The 25,333-nt window shown below is 44.2% G+C and overlaps 2 protein-coding genes across 3 annotated transcripts; both read right to left on the bottom strand.

Moving 5' to 3' along the window:
• Window positions 1-1,109: 1,109 nt before the first annotated feature.
• Window positions 1,110-20,100, bottom strand: Impa1 (inositol monophosphatase 1). 2 transcript variants are annotated; one of them, XM_021157720.3, is made up of 9 exons: window positions 19,863-20,100; window positions 17,598-17,663; window positions 17,013-17,146; window positions 15,025-15,129; window positions 13,103-13,148; window positions 11,968-12,076; window positions 10,714-10,822; window positions 5,294-5,445; window positions 1,110-4,501 (listed from the first exon to the last, which is right to left on the bottom strand). In XM_021157720.3, the coding sequence occupies exons 2-9, from the start codon at window positions 17,658-17,660 to the stop codon at window positions 4,386-4,388; spliced, it is 834 nt and encodes a 277-aa protein (XP_021013379.1). In that variant the 5' UTR covers window positions 17,661-17,663; window positions 19,863-20,100; the 3' UTR covers window positions 1,110-4,385. The 2 variants fall into 2 exon arrangements, with proteins under 2 accessions (XP_021013379.1, XP_021013377.1); XM_021157718.3 differs by lacking the exon at window positions 19,863-20,100 and adding an exon at window positions 19,620-19,814.
• A 235-nt stretch (window positions 20,101-20,335) lies between these two features.
• On the bottom strand, window positions 20,336-24,307 carry Slc10a5 (solute carrier family 10 member 5). The gene has a single exon (XM_021158182.3). The coding sequence runs from the start codon at window positions 24,147-24,149 to the stop codon at window positions 22,845-22,847; it is 1,305 nt and encodes a 434-aa protein (XP_021013841.1). The 5' UTR covers window positions 24,150-24,307; the 3' UTR covers window positions 20,336-22,844.
• Window positions 24,308-25,333: the final 1,026 nt, after the last annotated feature.

The following is a 25,333-nucleotide window of genomic DNA, read 5'->3' as shown; positions in this document are numbered from 1 at the left end:
AGACATGTATGACTCCCTTGGCTGGAAACAAGAGGATCGAGGGTGCACCCTAGGGATGGTATCAGGCCATGGTAAGAAAGGCGAAAAAGAAACAGAGAAGCAGACAGTACATTTTCAAGGTGATTCTGAAAACATGGGGGCAGAATGTAGATCACCTTAAAAGCAGCTGTAATTTCTCTTCTTTAAATTAGGTCATCACTGGCAATTTCAGAAAGGGTATGCCTTTCAGAAGGAGTGACTGAGCCAGGCTGTGTAACTATCAACCCCCACACACCTCTGCCCCTGCTTTTTCAGTGCTGTATAGTACTCACAATGGACTCTTCTACCCCCTTTAAAGCCATTCTGTTGGTAGACTCTCAAGACTGTTTTACATGTAAAGCAACTTTGGCCACGCAGGGTAGGTATCTGAGGTATGTGTCTGTGAGGCAGAGGGGCGGAGACTGGGACCTAGGACATGATCTGATTGGATACTTCCTGATGGATCCACCTGTGCTACCTTCCAGGTGACTTATGGTGTATGCCTTTTCCGAGCTTCAGTTTTAGCCGTTCTGGTGGTGGGGTATTGTTTTCATGTCATTTCTGGAGTGAATGTCTGTACCAAGTAGGTTATGTTTGCTTGTTTTAAGAATATATTTGCAGCCGGGCGTGGTGGCGCACGCCTTTAATCCCAGCACTCGGGAGGCAGAGGCAGGCGGATTTCTGAGTTCGAGGCCAGCCTGGTCTACAAAGTGAGTGCCAGGACAGCCAGGGCTACACAGAGAAACCCTGTCTCGAAAAACCAAAAATATATATATATATATATATATATATATATATATATATATATATTTGCTTACATTTGCAAATGCACTGTCCTGTGAGCTTTTATACAGACAATTTCTAATGTACAGGTATTTGTAGAGCAAACTTCACGAGCTTTTCTTTTTTTTGAGACTGGTGACCCTCCTCCCTGCATCTCCTGAGTGTCGGGGTTATGGGCCCATGGACGCCTCACCTTCTGAAATTGTGATGTGGTCATGAAGTTATGAAGTTTATCCACTTTTCTTTAGGTTGACTGAATGTGCACTACTGACCAAGTTTTTTTTTTGACCAAAGTGAGAAAAACATGCTATCTTTCAGAAACTTTTACTTTAAAATAAAAAACATTCCACAAACCATGGTACAAGTTTAGATCGATGGATAGCTTCCAGCTGTCAGGTTTTCCCTTCTACCTCGTGAACCCCAGGGATCAACCTCAGGTTGTCAGACTTGAAGACGAGCACCTTTACTCACTGACTCATCTGTGTGGCCTCCTCCTTTCTGTCCGATTCCAATTCTACAACTTGATCTGAGAACCTGACGGGATGGGGTCAGTATGTCTCCTGCCGTGGGGGGCAGCCAACTCTGCCACTCACAGCAAAGAGCAGCCTGTCTACCCGGACTCTTTACCTCGCAGAGCTGCTTGCGTGGCCTTGGGCAAACGCCACTGCTTTAACTACGGCACTGGGTTCCTACCTGGTGAACAGTCAGATTCTAACTTTCCCTTCTGCTTTCTGATGCTTTTAGCTACTTAGGGCTCTCTGCCATTCCGTGTTAGTTGTTCATTTCTAGCTTTACTTCTTTTCATAGTTTGAAAATTGGCTAATGCCCAAAGGCCCATGTGGTAAAGGGCTGGCCCAGCCACTGCAGTAGTACATTCCTATACTGTAAGCAGTATAGAGGCAGATATAGGAAGACTTCTAGGCCAGCCTGGACTACATAGCAAAACCACGACTCAAACAAACAAACAAACACCCCAAACCCTAAATAATCAAAAAGGCTTTAGGGTGATAGTTTGGGGAGACAGAGAAAAAGGGGGGCCTACGTGAGGTCATTGTAAACTATAAGACACCCATGATGCACAGTCTTGCCACAGGACAAAGCCACAGGGACAACCAATGACATTATAACTCCAAGCTGAACCAAAGCAACACATTTCTTATTAATCCCCTCAAACTGTCAATGGGACAGAAAGCCGACATCTTCCTCCTCCAGATACCATCAGGATTTTGATCAGGAAGGCATTATATCTAAACACCACCAAGACTTCCAAAGCATGAGTAGACATGGCACTTATAAGATCTTCAAGCTGGAGGAATGGCTTGGTAGGGAAGCCACAGGCACAGTGATGCACACATGCGCCTGACCCCATACATACACAAATACAACTTTTTCTCATTAACACTTTAGAGTTGTTCTGTGCAGAGTTCTTCCACAGCTTCCTTAGCAGGATCCGATCTCCGACCCCTCCTTACGCTGAGCAGGTGGCGCGCATGTGCAGAGCTATCCCGTGCACTGCCGCTTACACACACAGGGGTATCCACCATACCTCCAGAGACATCAGAGTTCTGCTGCTCATTCTTATAGGAACATGAACTAGACTTAGTCCTACAACCAGTGGCTTGCACATAAGCTTATAGATCTCCTTACACAGAGCCTCAAGCGGCATCACGCAAACTTTAACATATTTTCATAACAAAGGATCATCAATGTGAGAGTCAAAGGTCCTCAGGAGACCCGGGAAGAAGCCTCGGAAAACGGGAACACGAGATAAACGCTGGGCTACGGCGAGGGTGAGAGGTTCTGCTACATAAGGAAGGAGTTTCCAATTATTTGGAGTAACTGACTTTCTGATCATCTTTTCTCCACACCGATGCAATGTTTAGCCAGATAATACTCACCTGCACTTAGCATACAAAGATACAAACAGATAGGGAAAGTATTAAGTGTTTATCTATAGTGGGAAAATCTATATGCAAAAAGTGAATATTCATAACCAATATTAGCTTCAAATATCTGTAACTAAACTCAAAACCCCTAAAAAGGGTGAGACTATTAACTTTGATATCATTAATTACACCTTTAGTTCCACATGTATTCATGGGCTGGAGTGCAGCTCAGACAGCAGAGTGCTTCCGCTAACAAGTACGCGTGTGGCCCTGTGCAGTCTCCAGCACCACAGAAACTGTGTGTGGTGGCTATGGCCATCTTCTCTGCATCCCAGAACTTAAGAGAGAAAGGCAGAACCGTCACAAGTTCAAGTTCATCCTCAGCTATGCGACAGTTCTGAGGCCAGCCTGGGATACACAAGTGAATACAATGAAATGAAATGGTATTCCTACGTCTTAACTAAAGTACATTTAATTGCAAAGCAACCTGTCTAGTAATAGAATTTACATGGTACGTGATGTTCTAAATACATGTAATTAACAGCACAAATATAGTCATTACAGTGCCCAGATCAGAGTATTATATAGATTTAATATATTAAATCCCCCCAAATCAAGATAACTGCCTTGAAACTTACAAAAACACTTCATTGTATCAAATGCAAGGGTCAAACATACTAAGAACAAAACATCTGTTCATATGCCAAGGGCTAGACAATGAATTAACCCTTTAACAACGGAATAGGAGCCATTAAATTTTCTTGAGTTTGAGAGGCCCAAGACCTTATAGAGAGAGTATCTAGAGTTAGCAGTGATGAAATTCAGTAAGTTTGCAAGGAAATCAAAAAGTCCACCATTAACGCCACAGTACACAGGTCAGCACAGCCAGCACCAGAGTGTGGATCTGAATGAGAATGCTGCATTTTGTAAAACATAGCACTGCCACTAACTATACCAGGTACATGGGAGATGTCTGTGAAAATCTCTTCAGCACGGGAGCTTTAAGCAGAACCTACAACATACAGCAGTGTACTAACTGCAGAGACGTCCACTAGAGGCAGTCGTCTCTGGCAGCACGATCCTGTGAAATGGCATAGCAATATGAAATATAAAAAGGACAGTGAGGTAACTTCTACCTCGAAACACGAAGCAACAGGGGTGGTTATCTTACTGTGACACATTAGAAGCAGCAGCTGCAGCTTCGAGCAGGCATTGTGAGGTGTGGACTTCAGACTGCCTACTGTCTGACAGGCACTGTGCCAGGCACTATCTTACAGTGATTAATAAAACACAAAGGCCCTCTGCACAGGGAGAGCCAGCTTGTTACAGCCTTTAGACTTAATCAAATATGGCTTTTGGAACATAGAGAAAGCCACTTACAAAAAGAAAACTTTGTAATTGAGAATTATGCATATGAACACTATATTAAGTTCAAGGGGATCATAAGGACTAGGGACAATTTCAATGGCTAGTTCATTAAGTATACTTTTTGTATATTTTCCCCAAGAATATTACTACATGCAAATTTTCTTTCAATAATCAGATAATCCATCTAATTTTGAATATGTCATCTGTAAAAAAAAAGTTTCCATTTTAGAATCAGGACCTCAAAGTTCAGTTTAAATCAGTGACCCCATCCATCTGACACATCCCAGGGACAGCAAAGATGACACTGGAGCTGGACACTGTTCTCTGTGACTAGCTTTCGTCGTCTCTTTGCAAAGGTATTATCTCAATTTCTTTGGCTATTCTTTTGGCTAATGTTATACTATTTGCGGCAATTATTCTCCGAGACATCAGATCGAATGGTCCACCTGAAATCAAATCAAATATAGAAAAGTTATACCTGAACAAAAACAATCACCAGAAACGATAGTACACAGTTATATCCTCTGGCAATGCTCAAATTTTCTTTAAAAAAAAAAAAAAAAAAAAAAAGGCTTCACCCCTCCCCCCCCCCCCCCCCCCCAGGTCAGCTCTCAGCCTCCAGAACAGAAGCATCTTTTCTGAGTAAAGGCCAATGCTGGCGATCTCCAATTGGACATGCAGGTCCTCTGTTTCTTGTGGGCGCTCTTCTACTTCATCTCTCTGATGTCTGAGGACAGTCACACTCACCCCACACACTGTCACAGGTGTGAGACAGTCACACTCACACCATGCACTGTCACATGTGCGAGACAGTTACACTTACCCCACGCACTGCCACACTGCTTTTTTTCCCACTTCCTGTTTCAGTGTGCTATATCTCATGGTTTCTGAACTCTCTGAACCCCAGTTTATTCTCCTTAATTTCACCTTCTGCTCAGAGTTAATATTTAACTGACCCAGGCCAGAGCCAAATAGTTGGGAGGACAGAGCCCATTTTTCACTATCACTATGGTCCTGTCCAGAGTTCATGGTCCAAGCCTCAGGGGTGGTGCGGAGTTCTCCAGGCCTCTCAGGAGCTCTCGCTATTCACGATGAAGGCATGAAGGAATTCTCAAGCAATGCTCACTCTGTAGTCGCACTAGCCACACCACCGTCTCCATCTGCTAACGTCTGATTTTGCAGAGACTCACACACATCAAGGAGAGAGCCCTGCATGCTTTGTGGTGGCATGATCTCACCCGTGACATCCATGAGCACTCCGCCTGCCTCGGTGACAATGATGCCAGCTCCCGCCATGTCCCAGCAGTGGATTCCCATCTCATAATAGGCATCTGCTCCTCCCGTTGCCACAAGGCACATATTAACAGCAGCTGTTCCAACACTCCGGATTCTAGCATGGTAAACAAGATCGGAGGAATAAAATACTCTCAAAAGAAATATTTCTCCCTCTCTAAGGTCATTTCATTTCCAATACCGACCAAGCCTGTTTTCCTTCATCTTGAGAACAACTGAGAGTGAAAGCGGTCTCCAATTTTCAAATGAAGTATCTAACATTTAATGTCAGGGCTGGTAAAGCACTTGCCGCTCTTGCAAGGATATGATGGTTCACATGATGGAGTCCCAGGGCATTTCATGCCCTCTTCTATCTTCTGCAGTCCCCGTACTTATGTGGTACGCACATATGTGCAAGCACACACTCATACACATAAAATATGAATATTTTTTTAAAAACTCTAATCACTACATCCTATGTAATTCATGAATTTTTCACAAAGCAATCATTTAATAAGATAAACATGACAATAAAAACTTTAAGAGAAAAAAAACAAACAAAAACACCCCAATGCAAGCCAAATGTGGTCACACACACACACCTGTAATCACAGTGTTCAAGAGGCCGAAGCAAAAGATGGTGGGTTCTAGGATAGCCTGGAGTACACTGTATCATTGTGGTTTCAAACAAGAACAACTACAACCACCACCACCACCACCATCACCACCACCACCCCAGGACAAACAAAGAAGGAGGAGGATTCTTGTGTAGGCTCTTGTGCCTGGACCCCAGAACTCCAGTGTCTTTATTTCACACAGACAGTACTGTGTGAGTAGTCGGTGTAGAAAACACCACATTACTTACTGGGCAGTAGTTGGAAAACCTCCTGCTTGACACCACACAGGCTACCTGGGTTCTGCAGGAACATTTGGTCTTTAATTTTTAAAAATGTTATTGTTTTCTACAATTAATAGGAGCCTTAAAATGCTCGAAAGCGTCAAGCACATAACAGAATAAAAGACTCTGAAGCCACCTTACAGGAAACAGACGAGCGACGACAATCAAGCCGTGTTTGGCAGTACAAACGTTAAACTCAGCACTCAGGAGGCCAAAGCAGGAAGCTCATGAGTTCAAGAAAAAATACGGAGAAACCATGGGCACTTGTGTTGGCTGTGGTTATGTTAATGAATACCGAGTATAGGCAGAATGGGGAGGCTAGGGGTGGTGTCTCACACCTGCAACCCCACATTTGAAAGGCTAGCCAGGAGGACCAAGAGCTCGAGGTCAGCTTGGGCAGAATTAGACCTTGTCTAAAAATTAATCACCCGGCAGCAACCTCAACAAAAAGGAGCCAAGGAGCAGGGGAACAGAATGTCTGCAAGTTACTTTCAAACAATGCACTCAAATTTCCTATAACATTTCTATGTATTTGTTTACTTCTCGTTTCTTGTTGTTGTTGAGATGGGTTTCACTAAATGCTGCAGACTGGGCTGGAGCTCTGTTTTCCTACTTCAGCCCCTCTAATGTTGAAGCTACAGTGCGTGCGTACCACTGTATCTGCTTTAAACTCTTTCAGTGTCAAATACTTAAATCTCTGGAAATAAGGCAGAGATCCATTCCCTCAAAATATATTTTTCAAAAGTACAGGAAAATTAATGAATTATATATATATATATATATATATATATATATATATATATATATATATATATTCCCTTTATCTAAAAAACAATGACTGCACACCATCTTTCACAAAGCCAACGTGTTAAAAAGGAAAGGAATGACAGGGCACCAGCCAGCTTCAAAGGGTGTCCCACATCCCCCCAAAAGGGCAAACCCACTGACTCCACAACTGAGCGTAGGCCCAGCTTGACCTGGACTACAGGAAGTCAGGTGGTTAGACAAAAACCACAATTCCTCGGGAACTTGTAAAACCAGTTCCCATCTGCCAAAAGGCATCATTTCCCTTACCTGTGCAGAAGAGACACATGGCACCATTGACACATACCTGTAGCTATGTATCAAAGCCAGTACCAGTTTCCAGGATCCCTCAGTCCCCACCAACGTACTCGTTAGATATACACTTCAGAGCCTTCCCACTAGACTCCTGGCCGTCCCTCTACTACTACTCGCTCTCCTCACCAGGAATCTGGCTCTGTGCTCTTATCGCTGCCCCCACCCCTTGCTATCTTCTTGTTCTCGCTAAGCTCTGTTCTCCATGTCTCCTATCACTATTCACCCCAGCTTCCTTCCCCACCCTGGCCACACTCATCTTCTTCTTTCTCTCTGTTCCGGACTCCCCCAGATGTCCTTGGCTGTTCTTTCTCTTGTATCAAGAACAGAAACCTTAACTATACAATGGAGAGGTCACATCAGCACTTTCTTTACTCCCCCCACCCCTGCCACCCTGCCCCAATAAAACATCCTTGATTGAGATGTGTTTCACAACTTATATTTTTGTGTCGTATCAAATGAAGCACTAGCAAGAACAGCCCATCTACTTAACTCCACATGACAAGTTTTAGCTTATGGAGAAAGGCACAGCGAGCAGGACGGTAATGCTGACAATCCCAGAACTGTAAATCTGACACTATCCCAGGCTATACAGTAAGACCCTGCCTGAAAGGGAGCAAACTGAAACCAAACCCAAGAAAGTCTATCTCCCTACTTCTTACGTGAGATACGGGACATGGGGTACTTGAGAGCTCAAGTTCTAGAAAGAATGACTGAGGCTGCTCACAAGTAAGCTCTTGTGCTCTGCCACTCAGAACCCTTCAAATAGGCATCTCTACAGGGAGACTTCTACTGACCTCTGGGGTGCTCTACTCTGCTAGCAAGCAATGAAGGCAGGGACCCAGATTCTGAACTGGAATTTCACCTGATCCTTCCAGAGTCCAAGTATGCCTGAGAGTGAAGAGAGCTTGCACTACACATCAAAGATCTGGGTCTGTTCTCATGCTTGGCTGGTTCCGGCTTTGCTTCAAACTTTCACACTGAAGAGAGGGAGGGGTGCCTTACTTTAGGGCACAGTGCAATGCTTACAAAGATGATGTATTAGTAAAGAGCACCATGTTTATATAAATCTGTTCTTTACTAGGCCTGTCCAATTTGGACTTACACAAAACTGTAGACTTAAGGGAAACAATGAGACTACATGTGATTATTTTGTAACTTGGGTGTGCAGTTCTTAAGTGTGAATCTTCTTGGGTCAATCTCAGAATGTTGGACACCTCTGCATTAAGTCCCCCAAACTATGCAACTGGTTAATTATTACTGACTTTGCCTCATACCTGCTGTCTCATGGTGCTCTGTATGAGCAATTCTGAAATGTCAGGGACAACTCACTCGGCTGAGCACGAAAGCTCTTCTCCTTGGGAACACTTTCCTTCCTCTTTCAACCAAAACCAAAACACCATGTTTTTCCTTCAGCTAATAGCAAAATAAAAGGCTAGAGTATAAAGCACCGGAAGCTATTCTGTAGCCATTTTACTGCCATGGTTAAAGTCCAAACTTTAAACAGCCAACCGCAGCAGCAGCTTTTAAGAAGTACCTGTTCTTGCCTCAAGGACATTATTCCTTGGGCCTCAGGAGCTCCGTGTTCTGGGAGGTTCAGCAGCTAGGTGACAGAGACTCTAGGTGACAGAGACTCTCATCCACCTTACTCATCACTGCACAGACCACGGATTCACAAATCAGTTTGTACCACGTCAAATGTTCTTGGGACGTCTTAACTCCTAAAAGGCACATTAACTATTAAAGAAAGAGAATGACCGGGAAGCCAGGGCTGTAGCTGTATCTCCATCAGCACATCTCCTGTAGCTACTTCATGTGCCTGAACCTCTGAACTCATCCATAAAACAAGCCTACATTAGATGATCCTTCAAGTATTATCAAAGTCTATCCTTGATGGTTATTTTCAGGAGAAAAAAGGTAGCGAATTCTCTTGTTATTCATGAGTTCTCACTGTGTAGCCCAGGCTGGCCAAAACACCCAGTCTTCCTGACTCGGCTTGGTCTGTACCTGGCATGACCGACCGACAAGTGCTACAGAGCCTGGCTTCCCCATGGCTTCTTGTTCATTTGGGACAGCTCTTCTTGTGTAGCCAGGCTGTCCTTGAACTATTCTCTACAATCTTCTTGTCCAGCCTCCACGGGCCAAGGTTACAGGTATGCTCTACCATCTTTGCTTCAGTGGCTTTTTAAGGATTATTTTTACTGAAACAACCATAATAAAGGTCAGAAAAATGCTACTTATGTAACCAATACCTGTATTAAATTTAGGAACATCAAACTGCTAGCTTTTCCTAAAACCTCTAAGATATACACTTGCTTCAAAGACAAACAAAGCGTTTTCAGCTAGGGGCTCACTGTGTTTTCTAGACTAAACCCTAACTTCTGGAATCAAGCAATCCTCCTGCCTCGGCTGCCTAAGGAGGCGGCAGTACCAACATACGCCTTCACTTCTGGCATATCCTCTCCTACATCCTGTCATTACTGAGGGACTCTGAGGTTGGAGAGCAGTGTTACGGGTGTAAAACATGCAACACTAACGCTTGATCAACAGGCTAAGGCAGGAGGCTCTCAAGTTCCAGGCCAGCCTGTGCCACAGATATACATACACATACATATGCATATATGAACATATACATATCAGAACATTATAGAAAGATTTAATAAAAAATCTGCTAAAAATATAAGCATTTATAAACACAAAAATTCAAAAACAAAGAACTCATGAAATAAACACAGTAACTACAAATAATACAGACAGCACAACATAAAATTATTGTACTGGCCAGGCGTGGTGGCACATGCCTTTAATCCCAGCACTTGGGAGGCAGAGGCAGGTGGATTTCTGAGTTCGAGGCCAGCCTGGTCTACAAAGTGAGTTCCAGGACAGCCAAGGCTACACAGAGAAACTCTGTCTCAAAGGAAAAACAAAAACCAAAAAAATTACTGTGCTGTAATACAAAACAGAAGTATTAATATATTAACAATTATATCTATTAAGAAACATTCACAAATTGACTTATAAATTGATACCATATTCTGTTTTATCTGAGAGAAATACTTAAAATAAAGCTGAGGACGTTAGGAACTGTGGCACAGACCTCTAAGTCCACCCCCCGAGGAGGCTAAGGCAGAGGGACACTGAGGCACAGGGGAGACAAGGCAGTAGTACTATGAACCTGAGGCCTGCCTCAGATACATAGCAAAACTCTGCTGGAAAAATCAAATCAAAACAGAATTCATCTCAAACAAAGATTCCCAAGGTCAACTCTAGCCTCACACAAACGCCCCAACCCACTCCCACACAGAGAAAAATAACAATGAATCCCTTTAAGTTAAATCCTCTTGAAGTCTGGGTGGGAAGGAGAGGCCTTACCCATGGATGGGAATGGAGCACAGCTTTTCCATGTTGGAGAGAATGATCCGTAAAGTCTCTGGCTTTCTGGACGAGCCCAACTCGGTCACCAAGAGTGATTTGGTAATGTCTGGAAAAAACCGCTATTTCAAATAAACCACTAGCCCTCACCAACCAAAACTCTAGGACAGCAAATCACACAATTCAGGATAAAAGGGGACATTTAATCCTCTTTCCTACTTTATCTAATTTTTTCCCAATCTTCAAATGTTAAAATACTTGAAAAATAGGTGTGGTGTTTGACACAAGACTGCAATTAAAACATAATAATAAATCATTTTTAAAAATAAACAACAAAGGAAATGAACAAAAAATATGCCCTCAAATGAAACCTTTAAGAGAAAGGTTAGGGCTGGACATAGTGCTGTGCATCTTTAATCTAATCACTCAGAAGACAGAGGCAGGGCACCTCTCAGTTCAAGGCCAAGCTGGTCTACATAGCTAGTTCCAGGCAAGAGCTACAGTGAGACCCTGATTAAAAGGAAATCAAAGCCAGAGGGAAAGGAAGGAAGGAAGGAAGGTAGGTAGGTAGGTAGGTAGGTTTGCTGACTAGTTTATGAAAGTCTGTGAAGATCCCAAAATCAAGACTGTTTGCAAGTTTAAAGGCCAGAGAGTAGACAATTTATAAAGCATTGACACTGTAGCCATAACTAACCTAGAGACAGAGAAAGCAAGGGTATGTGGACAGGTTATAAGCAAATACATCATTTTATAGGAGGGATTTGACCCTCATATAGAGACTGAGAAACCATGTGTATCCTTGTTAAGGATTCTCAGGTGATTTTCTTTGTTGGGAGCATAGACTGCCCTAGAACTTGCTTTACCCAGGCTAGCCTCAAACTCCTGATCCCTCTGCCTCCACCTTCTGAGTGTTGGCATTCCAGGAAGATGGCACCATGTCCAACTGATCTCAGCGTTGACATGCGTTATTTATGGTTTACTGGCCAATAATGGGATCAAGAAATGCTAAGAAGTCTGAGGTGGTGTAACTGAAGCACTAAGATGTGAGCTGTTGGAACCGAGGCCTGGGTGCCCACAGCCACGCCCACTCCTGCTGACATTCTGGGGTGCACTTGCTCAATGGTATCTGCTTTTCTGCCCCAACCACCATGCTAAAAACTGGGGTCAGAGTGGGCAAGAAGGAAATCAGACAATCTCGAGTCAGCCAATACTTGCTAACCCAAAGGTGGTGTCAGCACTGGAAGACAAACTCACCTTCCTGCTGTGAGACCTGAAGCTTCTGACCGTTACAAAAGGCGCCTTTCCCTTTCCTGCCGGTGTACATCTTATCTTCCACACAGCTGTACACAATTCCAAACTCCATCTGCAGAGGAAAGCAAGTCTCTTAGCAAACCTGGGTATTCTTCCATTAACTGGTATCACTTTATGAACAAAGCAGCAAGAAAATCTATTTTATTTGTAAGATAGATTCCAACAGCTGAACTGTGGGGAGCTACTGCCCAAACACGGTAGGTCATCAGGGCTCCATCCTTGGCTCCCACTCAAGTCTAGGCGGGGAGAATGTGTCCCTCTCCTCGCTCAGATACACAGGGCTTTTTGAGTTTTCTACGATGTACACTGTGTCCTCCTGGGTTCCTGCCATCCATGCACCCATGGATCCTTCTTTTCCTTCCAGTACTTTTTTGCTGCCTGAGAATTGAAACTAAGGATTCAAAAGCAGAGAGCACTCGACTGCTTAGGCTGACTATGTTAAAGGCTTATTTAGGACCAGGTGGTATGCCAAGTGACCAGTACAGCCTGTGACCTATGTTTTATATGTGTTTGTGTTGCTAGGGATTCAACTGGGTTGCTAGGGTTTACATCCGCTAGGTGAACATGCTACCACTTCGCCTTGGGCTTTTATTTCAGAAATGTCTAAGTGCTATGTTCCTACTGACAAAATGCAGCACTCAAGCTCCTTGAATACAGCGGCCAAATAGCCAAACAGCAGGGAACCAACAAAAGGGACGGCAGTGATTACAGATCTTATTCTACTGGGTTTCGCATGTATTCATTCACTTATGTCTATGTTCCTAAGTACATGCCACATTTCCAGCCATCCTTCGGCCCCTGACACATGCTTAGCAATGTCCCACTTCATCTGAGGAACTGTAAAGCCACACTAATTCGTGACATGGCTGTGTGTGTCAGGAGGATGACAGGGACCTGTCTCCTCCCTGCGTTCACTTTCCTTTTCCAACGCTGGCTTCTCAGGAAACAAGCCTTATCCACTGGGAATGTGCGTAAACATGTCCCCAGCCTTGAAGCAAACGTTTACAGGTGGCACAAACCAAATACAAAAGATGAACTCTTTCTCAGAGAAGGAAAGCAAAGTATATTTAAGACATACCTCTTTATTCACAAGGAAGCCAATTGAAACAGCTACAAAGGGAAACCTGAAAAAAAAGAGACAAAATCCACAAACTAACCAAGACAGAATTGAATTTCAACAAGTATGTATCCAATTGTTTTCAAACCAATTTTTATAAGATGGAATATGGATGGAAGGACGAAGCTCCATCAACACACACACGCACACACAAACACACACACACAAACACAGACACACACACACAAACACACACAAACACACAAACACACACACAGACACACACAGACACAGACACACAAACACACACACACACACAAACACACACACATACAAACACACACACAGACACAGACACACAGACACAGACACACAAACACACACACAGACACACACACAAACACACACACACACACACACACACACACACACGGCTACAAGATCACTGATCCTTACCATGTCAGGTACTATACTAACTTCTTATGAAAGTGAACAACTCCGTGAAGCCCACCAAAAAATAATTCTATGAAACAGGTACCATTACAGCTAGAGAGATGGCTCAGCGGTTAAGAGCAGCAAATGCTTTTCCAAAGGTCCTGAGTTCAAATCCCAGCAACCACATGGTGGTTCACAACCATCTGTAATGAGATCTGATGCCTTCTTCTGGTGTGTCTGAAGACATCTACAGTGTACTTTCATATAATAAATAAATAAGTCTAAAAAAATATGTGGCCATTTTATACATCTTTTTTCTTTCTTTAAGATATTACTAGTAGTTTAAGCTTCCCTGGAGAGCTCAATACGTAGCCCAAGCTGGCCTCAAATCCATGATCCCCCTGCCTCTACCTCCCAAGTGCTAACATTATACGCTTATACCTGGTGCCATAGTTTTTGTGAACTTGAAACAACCTAGACCTATCTGAGAAGAGGAAATCTCAGGTGAGGATTTGGCTTGTGGGAATGTCTGTGAGGCACTGTCTTAATTACCAACTGAGGTAAGAAAGCTAGCCACTGTGGGTGGTGCCATCCAGGGCAGGCAGGTCTGGGTTATAGAAGAACTGGAGCAGAGTGAGCCAGGGGAAGCATGCCAGTGAGCAGTGCTCCGTGTCCAGTGAGCAGTGCTCCATGGGTTGTGCATCAAGCTCCTGCCCTGAGTTCCTGTCTTGGCTGCCCTCAATGTCATGCTGTAAAGACTGAAATAAAATCAGCCCTGTCCTTCCCAGGCTGCTTGTGGTCATCATTTATCACAGCAACAGAAAGAAAGCGAGAACACTATAAAACTAGAATCTTACACATTCTTTTAACCTTTATTTTCCCTTCATGTGTATGCACCATGTTCATGCAGGGACTGTGGAAGAGGGCATTGGATCTCCCAGATCTGGAGTTACAAACGGCTGTGAGAGGCCATGTGTGAGCTGGGAATTGAACCTGGATCCTATGGAAGAGCAGCCAGTGCTTTTAACCCCGAGCCAGCTCTCCAGTCATGACTGGCCTTAAGTATTTTTAAAACCAAGGTTTTCAAAAGAGTAGCTTGTCTAATGTCACAAAGGCAATAAACAAGCTGCGGGATTCAAATCTCAGATTTGTGTGCAGATCCTAATGCCACGCCCTTTAGCATCCCTGTTTCTCTCTGAGTGAGCTCACTGCACACAGAGAACATCTCACCAGTGAACTTAGCAACTTCTTTACTGGTCCAGAGGGCCCATGTTACTCTGTCATTTTTGTATGGTCTTCACAGACAGAAAAACAACAGTGAGCAGGCACATCACGTCCCAAGTCCATTCTCTACCATTTGGTCCCTTGCTCCACCTCTTAGAAAAGATCTGCACAATACACTTAACCCACCACCCATCTCATACACAGCTTCTTCAAAGAAGGAAGCCTTGAACAGAGACTCACCCAGTGAACACACAACAGGAATCACACTAAAATTCAATGCATACCGATGCACAAAGTTAGTCGTTCCATCAATAGGGTCAATGACCCACGTGGGCTGCTCTGTGAAGACCGTCTTGTCCCCAGCTGCCACAGACTCTTCACCAATGAAGCTGAAAGCAGGAAACACAAACTCCATCTAACATCTAACATCTAACTCAGATTCAGGACTTTAAGCTCCAGGGGCTACCATGAAGCACAAGCCAAGTCTAGACTATTGCTCTGTTAGGTTGTTGCTCTGCTAGAAAGAGAGAGAGGATAATAATAACAAACACGACGAAGCTCTGTTTGCCTCAGAGCAAAGGTGTGTAAAGCAGTACCGAGTCCTATATTCTAAATGCAACACTGGCATAAATGCAGGGGAAACATACACATCTGCAGAGGTCATTCTTAAAATGAGAAAATAAGAAAACACAGCCATCTTAAAACTAAGCGCGGGGAGGGTGAGGCTGCACAGGCCATAATCCCAGCACTCGGGAGGTACAGGAGGCAAGAATCAGGCTGGCCTAGCCAAGAGTGAGACTGCCTTAAAATCAAGCAAACTTAAATACTAAAAGACCACACATTCTCTAGATCCTAGCAAGAGGCAGAGCGCATACATCACTTCGTTGAGTGTGAACTGACTTCTAGTCCAAAGAATACAGCAGGACCGGGTTGTGCAGCTTTGTTACCGGTCTGGTAGTTTCCAATGTTCACACTGTTCCTCCCTCCCGATCCTAGAAGAGGCCAGCTTCCAAGCAGCTCTGAGAATGACGCAGAAGTGAGGAACGGGGACACTGCCAGCAGATGGCCCACAGGGAGCTGGAGTTGCCAGCAGCTACAGAGGTAAAGGGTCCCTCAGTCCTACTGGGGCCTTGGTGACCCACTGACGAGAACTCCCAGACAGCTCAGCCAGGCCCACACAGCCAAGCCAACTGGGAAACACTAGTCTGCCATGTGGAATGACTTCAGAGGGCAGTACATAACAGAAGAGTTGGTAAATTACCGAGAATATACAGCACCCGCTGAAATGCCTGTGTACAACTGTCACAGTCAATTTTATAAATGGTGTCTGAGTTCCCTGGTTTTCTTCTCGCCTGCTCTCTTTTTTCTACTTTTTATTGTTTGACATTGAACTCTTTAATACATAGTTGTCCTCTTTTTCCTTTCTCTCTTATTTCTAAGCCTATGTTCAGTCACAACTTTAAATATTTTCCCATCTCATCGACTAAAAGACTGACAGTGGCCAATGTCACAGGGAGGAAAACATAACAGACTGTAGCATAAGCCTTTCAAAGGATGGCTTTTAATTTCTTGAGTTCTGGGGACTTGCACCCGCAAAGAGTGCTCTACCGCTGACCTCATTTCAAGCCTGCAGTTTCCTGACGCTGAGTGTCACCGTGCAGCCTGGCTGGCTACATATGCCGTGCCTCCTAGCTCCTTCTCCTGAGTGCTACAATTAGGGGCATCTGACATCTTGCCTGGCTGACAACAATGTTTTTGCTAACTGTGGGTCTGATTTAGGATTGTCTACAGACCCTCCTAACGCTGGCACTTCTCTCACACACACGGAACCTGCAGCGCAGGGAGTTTAACCGAGCTCTCCAGCTGGGCTGACGGCAGTAGAAGCTTCTTCCACTATCCACACTATCTTCTCAAAGACCCCTCTCCTGACCCTACAACCACAGGACAGGCAATCACCCTAAGTCAGCACAGGGGCTCCTGGCAGGATTTGGAATCTTAACCAATGAGGTAAAAATATATAAAAGATTAGTCGGAAACAGCCAAGCCATCAGTCAGGACCAAGACCACACACACACTATCCAAAGAGGCCCAGATGTCACCCACAGGGGTCTTCCTTCCGTCATCTTGGCCTGAGCAGCCCCACACCCTCAAACTGAGCTCCTTTGCAAGTCAGAGTCACCTATTACAGTTCTGGATCTACAGATATTTGCCTCACACGTAGGCTATCCCACCCTGGACCTGGCTTTATCACTGTAGCGTGCAGAAGAGGTACCTGTGACATGGATACTTTTCCTTTATAGAAGACATGAGCATTTTTTCAACTTTTTGGTCAGTAACTGTTACCAAATCGGCTGGAGAACTTTTAATCATGACATCCATCTCATTTTTTAAAGCTTCACGAATCATCTAAAAAGAAGTTTTGGGTAAGCAAGTAAAAAAAGATGTAAGTAATTTAAACCAAACAAGAAAGTCAATCACAAAAATAACTTCAAGCATTCAACCACTCTTAACATGTTCTTAAATGTTTTCTTTCAAAAATGTCTACGAAACAAAACACTTTAGAGAAATATTATGTAATTTCCTATCTTATTTTAGATTCATGACCGTCGTGGCACAGGTTAACACTACAAACTGAAACATCCAGCTGGAAGCGCCATGCCCATGGTTTCCTCAGATTAGCACAGGCCTAGGCTCCACCCCCAGCCTCACACACGCACACAAGAAATCAGTCATTTTCACTGTATTTACAGTTTAATAAAACTGCACATGTAGATTACTCAAAGCATGCTTTGTTGACCAAGACTGCACTGTAATATCTACACACCACACACTATGGCACCCAGACGGTAGTTCATACCTCTCCAGCTTGTCTTGCGAGGATTACTGCATAGTCCATGCATTCCTGCCAAGGGTCTGCCATTATCTAAACACAGCCAACAGAGATCAGCACAAAACAGTTACGAACCATGCAGGCATTCACTTACACAGCATCTCAATTAGCAACAGTTTGATTTTGATTCACCCTTTCCCTGGTTGATAATTCAATTTTTCCCCACATATAGTCCTGGTAAAAAAATCATTTTGAAATATTATATATTTCACCTCATAGTAAAACCTTTTTGTTATTAGTGTTGTTTTGAGTCAGTGTCTCACAGCCCAGGCCAGTCTCATAGCCCAGGCTAGTCTCAAAGCGAAGGATGACCTTGAACTCCTGACCCCCTGTCTGTACTTTCCAAGCACTGCGATTACAGGCATGAGCTATTATTATACCAACTTAACAGAAGTTATTATCATAGCAAACAATGCTCTATGAAGTTGTCTCCCAAGTGACCACACAATATCACATTTTGGGTTGTAGCTATACTATATCATAGTGTGGGGGTGGGGTAGCGTGGGGATGCCCCCGAAGCTTAGGTCAAGCTCAGATGAGGTTAAGACATGGTCTAACGGGTAGGTGTAGGAGTGGGTGGGGAGCAAGATAAAGAACGTGGGAAGGCTGGAATCAAAGCACTTTTAAAGACAAAGGAACAAGGGCTGCCTGTGTTAACTCAACTCCAGGGAGTTCAGTGCTTTGCACATGGAATTAAATAAGATAAAGGTGAAGATTCTAAGGGTCACAGATTACAAGTACTTTGCCCCGTATTATATGAGCAGATTTTACAGAACGAATGCTCAATTCTGATGGGAAAGTTCCCTGCTTTCCCTTACAACGTTCTGAGAGAAGAAAACTCGGTCTAAAAGCAAAGGTGCCATTGACCTCCTAGACTTCAGGCAGGGGAAGCGTGAGCAAGTGGCTAGACAGCTTTCTGTTGACCTCTCCAGACTCACCCCAGGCTTGACAACACTAACACTAACGTGGGCTCCTAGCCCAGGGAAGCATGGAAGTGGTCATGCCCAGGAAAGGTGGCTGCTCTGCCTGTTTCCCAGGACAAGTCACACCCTGTGCTTCCTCTGTAAGAGTGTCTGAAATCTCTACCCTCAGGTACACGGAGAAGCGCAGGGACACAGAGCAGACTGACACAACCAGATGCTGCTGGCTGCGGCTTCATCTTCCTTCTTATTGATATAAGGTGGGCTTCAAGCTTTGACCATCCTGGTTTAGTCTTCAGAATGCTGGCGGGATTACAGACATTTGCCCTCATGCCTAAGCGCCTTTTCCTGTGATCCAAGCATCCAAGCAAGCATATAAAAGGTGCTCTGAGTTATAGAATAAACTCCTTACAGCTCTTCAAGAATGCTTTCCAAACTTGGTCACACTTGTTCTTACTGCTCTCTTCTCATCTGTCACAACTGGACATTCTTGGGCTGGGCTTGCCTCCTCACCACTTGCTTCCTCAAGCCACTCAGGAGGTGTTCTGTTCATGTTGTCACAAGGTAAAGTGTGAATGGCTTGAGTTCTAATATTCCTTGAGGAAAGGAGGCTGATAAATAAAAATTTCTGAGGTGCCCTAAAATGTAGAGGTCCAGAAGAGGGAAGAGACAAGGGAAGTTAATTAGGTAACAGTTCTCTGGGGTTTGTTCGGGTTTTGTGGAGCATGGTGGGGGGCAAGAATGGAGACTTAAAAAGCCTGTGCCTTGAAATCCAATTATTGCGTTAGCTCATCAGAGGCTGCTGGTAGTTTACAAAATGTGCCCCAAGTCTTGGTCCATTTCCTAGCTGTTATATATTAATGGTTCAATAAACCCTTTTGTTTCAAAGACCTTTGCTTCAAGACTTGTTTTCACCGGGGTCATATTATATCACCCTCACTTTGGGAACAAAATCATACAGACTTAAAATTGTTTCTATCCTGTACAGGCCCCGCTCCCGACGCAGGACATCACCGGACCTGGTCTTGTTCACCCCTAACCCTGTAAATTCGTGAGCCAGGGAACTTGCCGTGTAGAGCCCTGAGGGCTTGGGTAGAGTCGGGCTCATTCTGCGACACAGAACCTCAGAGATCGAGGACCGCCTGGCGAACCCGCTCGGCTGTTTCCGGAGCGCTACGGAGAGCACCGCCCGGAGGAGGGCCCGGCAGGCGCCCCGGCCCAGCATGGGGAGAGCTTGTCTGCAGCCCGCCACAGCCCCCCGCCTCGGCCACCGAATAACGCTGCACGGAAGGCAGGGACAGAACCGACTCACCTCGCGCGAGCGCACCGCGATCGATGCTCAACCGCCGGCGTCCGAGGGCTCGGTTCTTCGGCTCTTCCGGAGGTAACGGGGATTGCTCCGACAGGAAGTCCCGCCCCATTAAAACCCCGCCTTCATGTCTTCGCTCAGTCTGGAGGTGTGAGCCGGGCCGAATTTGCCTTTGTAAGGGCTGGTCCGGTTGAATTACCGTGTTCTGGCATTCTCCTGCATACCCTTTCTTCTCTAAGAATCCCCTGTTTACAAATCTCCACTTTTGTCTTTATTAGTTTATTTTTTTATTAGTTTATATTATATATGTTATATATTAGTTAAATTAAATATATATTATATTATATATTAGTTAGATTATATATATATAAATTATATATTAGTTAAATTTCTTTATTAGTTTATATTTTCCCATTTCCCATTCTGCTCTTCGGCTACAGATAAATTGGAATTGTGACTGTCATTGGGCACTCTCATTTGTTAAACCTGTAAGCCTAAAGGAGATTTTTATTTTTATTTTTTGCACCAACTCTCTTCTCCATAATTCACTTAGATACAGGTTGTTTGTTGTGGACTTGACTGCTGCAGGCAGTTGCTCTCTGCACCTGCAGCCCTCAGTACGAAGGATGAAGCTGTAGGCTTTGTAAATACTATACAAGCACCCTGTCGTTGAGCCGCTTTCCGAGGCATCGATTTTTAGCAGTGTTCCATTAAGTAGCATAGGTTGGCTTCTGAAGTCTTTGAGTATCCTGCCTTCACTTTCGGACTACAGGCACCTGCCACCACACCAGACAGCACTTGTGCTCTTACGTGCTTAAACATAAGTGTTAAAACGGTTTCATGAAGAGTCCCTGCACGATACAGATGAGGAAACCGAAGCTTGGAGAAGTCGGGATTTGTCCCAAACTCACACAACAAGAGCATAGCACCCTGACTCCAAAATCCACAGAGAATCTTCATGGCTCAACCAGTTGCTCTGGATGACCAACAAAGGCTAGTTTGTGGTTCTTAAAATGTTTCCTCACGTGGAACAGTACCATGGTAGGTATGTTACTTTTAAGTGGAACTCTATCCAGATGACCTACCCACAAGAGGACCACAATGTCCTTGCATTATTACTTGTGAAGTGATTGGTTCTCAGGAATCAAGACAAGAAATTATCAACGACATGAAACATGTCTCAGAGATGAGTGGCAGGGACAGCAAATCGGATTGATAAACCCACAAAGACAAAATGAGTCTACTCTCCTGAAGCCTGCTGCCTTAAGACACTGATGTGCGAGTCTATCACATACTCATGGTTGTTTGCTCTTCCACAAAAGGCCTTCAAGAACTTGGTTTTGGGGTCCTCTATTATCAGTTGTTTGAAAATAAAAATCTTATCAAATGCATGCTGTATGAGTGAAAGTGCCTCCCCTGACATTGCAAAGCAGGACAGATGAGGGACCAGGAATCAGATGTCTTTACATTAAATGATCGATAGCTTCCTCCATCAGATGAGCAGGACTCCATGGGGCTCATTGCAGCCTCTGCTGCTTCTTCCGTGCTATAGTCAGGTAAGTCAGCACAGTCCATTCTCCTGCCAAGTGCCTGCTGAAAGCCAAGTGCACAAAGGAGTCTGATGTTCTGATTCCGTTACAGCAGCACTGACTGCAGGCTGGTGTCACACAATACAAAACCCTGTTGCTGAGTGTGTGGAGGTGGCTCTGATGTCTATAGAGACCTCCATACATGACAAGAAGAAAACTCTATGCACACACAAACATGTACACTCATGTGCGTGACTGCACACACACACACATATACACTGGGGTGGGAGGGGCTCTGTTCCACTCACTTAAGCAAATGCTAAAACCTATGTGGTGTCCCAAAGCTCACTGGAGAATTATTGAGTGAGATTAAAATGGTGGAGTCTCCATAAGCCAGGTGAGCTACTCAGGAGTAGAGCCTATCTCCATGTTATTCAGTATGGTTTCATGATTGATGGAACTAAGGTAGGAGCTGCAAACACTGGTCAAAATAGCTAACATTCTCTGTAGTGTTAACAGGTTCCAGATCATTAGAATATATATTATTATTATCATCATAGAATTGTTATTCTATGCATAGTGGAGTAGACTTATCATTCCTCAGAGCTACAAACTTAAAACTAAAATCAAAATTTAAAACCTGGTCCATCAATACTTTCTGCGTTTGTTTACTGTTTGATTAATCGAGGTAGGCTCTCCTGGAACTCACTCACTAGACTAAGCTAGGTTCAAACTCATAGCAGTCCCACTGCCTGGCATCCCTCTTGCTCTTCAGAGCAAGGTATTTGGGTAACTTAATCCTTATTTGGTTTAATACATTTAATGATGCATAACGCTACCCCATAAAGCACATGTCGGGTTAACCTGTGTCTTAAACCTATGTGGACGTCTGTGTTTTACAGATTTGAAAGCTGACATGACACATTCTCGGTGCCATCAAGCACAGCCAGAAGGGAGCAGCCTGGCCTTTGGTTGGCAAACGGTGGTCATTTAGAGGCACCTCAATAGGTTGGTGTTATGTAAATGCATTTATAGTTTGAGCCTCTGAACGGGCATTTCTGTTGAAAAGTCAAATGCTCCAGGGAGGTAACCACTCTTTTTTGATCAGGATAGACATCCACCACCACACCATCAGGTCTTTTGTAAATCATGGTTTTTGTACACTGGACTTAGTGACATAAGAAAGAACAGATTTGGTTATATCAGCCCAAAACACTATAGGCAAGAACACTGACAGGAAAATGTTAAACCATTTGGATTAGGCTAGGTTAGGGTAATGTATAATACACACACAAACACATACACGTGCACATATGTAACATGTTATACGCATCTGTATGTTACACACACACATATAAAGCATACACATACGGGTACTAGAAGAAATAATCTCCTCACCTCCCATGTCAAGCTTTTAACCAGCTTGAAGGTGACTATAGTGCACCTGCTGTACATTTTAAACTAGAGGAGTTTTTTCATATTCTGTGCTAAGGGATGGCCTTCTCTTAGCCTTGTAGACCAGAAGGAGCAGTAACATTTCACAGCTGGAACACATGGCTACTGTAAAGGGGGCTACAGAGGCTTCATGTGCCTTGGGCTGGGAAAAGGAAAGCTGAATGATGGCCAGAGCTAAGAAACTATTCAACATCCCAGTTTCGAGAGCAACCGTTTTGCAAACAGGAAGAGGCAGCAAGTAGACTTTAGCCAAGGAATAGCCAAACAAAAGGCCCAGTGCAGGAACCAGAAGCCCCAAAAGATACACCTCTACGTTAGCCAATCTCAGAAACACTAGTCCCATCCTGAAAGCCAAGTAGATGCCCACGAACATTAAAGTCAAACTCAGAGGCCGCACTACTCTCTCTAGACAGAGTGCTTTCGCAGGCATTTTGTGTTTAATGATGACACCAGTCGACATTGGCATAAGTATGAAAAGAAGAGTAGACACAATCTTTAAGACAGGGACGTGGAAAGCACCTGCTAAGCCCAGCAGCCGACTGTAAAAATATGAGTTGACAGGCATCATGATGAGGGCCAGGGACGTTGATGTGCAAGTCATCAAAATGGCCAAAGTGACATCCCCTTCCAGAAGGAGAGCAAAGAGATAGCCCCCACCTCCTCCTGGGCATGTGCAGGTCATTACAAATCCAAAAGCCTGTCCCTTAGGCAAGCCCAAAATCTGAGACAAGAGAAAGCCACAGAATGGCATAAGAAAAAACTGTATAACCGCTCCAAGAAGTATTGGCAAAGGTCTCTTCCACACTGTTTGAAGCACCTGGAAGTCAATCTTGCAGCCAAAGGCACATTTATTTAAAAGGATCATCAATAAGACAAGCAGGAAGATGGAGCTATCGACATGGATTGGTGCCTGGAGGAGGCTGTCGTCCGTCTGTGTGAACACTCTCACTCTGACATTCTTTAGCTCGTCGATGAGTGTTGTTTGCCTACCTTCAGACTCCCAGAGCTGCAGGGTCACATTGGTCTCCCCTGGGAAAGTCTTCAGGTTGACGGTAAAGTCTGTGACACCCAGGGAGGTCTTGGTCACATTCACCACCTGCAGCACTTTAGGATCCCCTAACTTCACGAGCAGGTAGCTGGAGTGAGGCTGTTTGTCTTTATAGCTGGACCTTACAACGATGTTTTCTTCCGTCTTTGTAAAGGACAGCGTTTCTGTATTTTGTATATTCAGAAAACTGAGAAATGACTTCTTCGCTTCTCCTGGGGTCACCAACAAAAGTAGAATTATACAAAAATTGCCAGACATTTTGAAAGTTTAAACAAACCATGTGTGCCTACCCAGTTTTAGTAAAAACCAAAAGACTATTTTTCTTTCAGTTCTTCAGTCACTGAAGACGTAAGTGTGAGTTAGGTAACAGCTGGGTTTGGTCGGTCAAAGTCCAGGAGGAGGAGGGACCGTTGTACTTCAAACCAGTATAAAACTGTCTACTGAGCAAGCGACACAACCAGTTTAACTTGTAGTTAAGAAAACATAAAAATAAACCCTTGTATTTAACAGGTGTCACTTACCACAAACAAAAACCTAATCTCTCTTCCTGAGTTCCTTATTAACTAAGGATAAACACTTAGAGTTATTACTTTTTGGGTCTCTTTGGTCCTCAGGAAATTATAAAATAAAAGCAGCCAGGGGAACAAAACAAACAACCCCCCTAAGTCAGATAGATACTATAACTTGGGGATCAGTATGATTATTCCATCAAGTGAGAGTCAAATGGCCTAACTACATGCTGGTGTGACAGGAGAGTGTGTGGTCAGAGAGAGGGGGAAAGGGATGGGGAGGGGGACAGGAAGAGGGAGCAAGACGGAAGTAGTGAAATTGGTATATGAAAGAAGCCAGTCAGCTGAAAGACTGAAGTCCCTTCCTACCAAGGCTGTCTTGTAACAAAGCCTGCAACAACCAACAAATAAATGTGTCCCCCTCCCCACCACATTCTGCACTTTCTCTCCTGTCACATCAGCACGTGGTTAGGTCATTTTGACTCTGATCTGATGGACCAGTCATCCTGATCTCCAAGCTACAGTGACAAATGTGCCAATCTGCTCTCAACAGGCCCCACCACTGAACTTCTAACCTTTGTCTAGTTAGTCTAAGCTCACTTCCACCTTGGGATTGATTTCTTAGTAAACTATCTTTTCCTACCAGCATTTCTGTGTCCACTCCTGCTCCACTTCCTTGTTCAGGGGTACAATCAAAAATTGAAGCAGGTGCCCCTTGTACCCTAATTCACACCTACAACACTGGGCCCCTAAAGTAAGAGCCTCAGTGACCCAGGTTAGTCATGTGGCTGTCATCATTATCTATGTTGGCTGGCCTTGAGAGCACCCTGGATGCTAATAGTTCTAGAGTTCTAGAGCAATTCTCCCAGGCAAAACAACACTTGGTGGCTGTAAGCAGGAAAATGTCATGCAGGGTCACCAGGTAACTTAAGA

The sequence above is a fragment of the Mus caroli genome, unplaced genomic scaffold, assembly GCF_978045245.1.
Source record: "Mus caroli unplaced genomic scaffold, Mus_caroli_1 scaffold_3, whole genome shotgun sequence".
Lineage (NCBI taxonomy): Eukaryota > Metazoa > Chordata > Mammalia > Rodentia > Muridae > Mus > Mus caroli.
Note: the sequence above shows the minus strand (reverse complement) of the source record. Positions and strands in the feature narration are given on the sequence as shown.

Coding starts and splice junctions, on each gene's coding strand:
- Impa1 (XM_021157718.3), bottom strand. CDS start 19,775: ATGCTGGGCCGGGGCGCCTGCCGGGCCCTCCTCCGGGCGGTGCTCTCC. Junction 17,664..19,619: donor AGCCCTCAGGGCTCTACACG/GCAAGTTCCCTG, acceptor GGCTGTGTTTAG/ATAATGGCAGACCCTTGGCA. Junction 12,077..13,102: donor GCTTCCTTGTGAATAAAGAG/GTATGTCTTAAA, acceptor TTTCCTCTGCAG/ATGGAGTTTGGAATTGTGTA.
- Slc10a5 (XM_021158182.3), bottom strand. CDS start 24,149: ATGTCTGGCAATTTTTGTATAATTCTACTTTTGTTGGTGACCCCAGGA.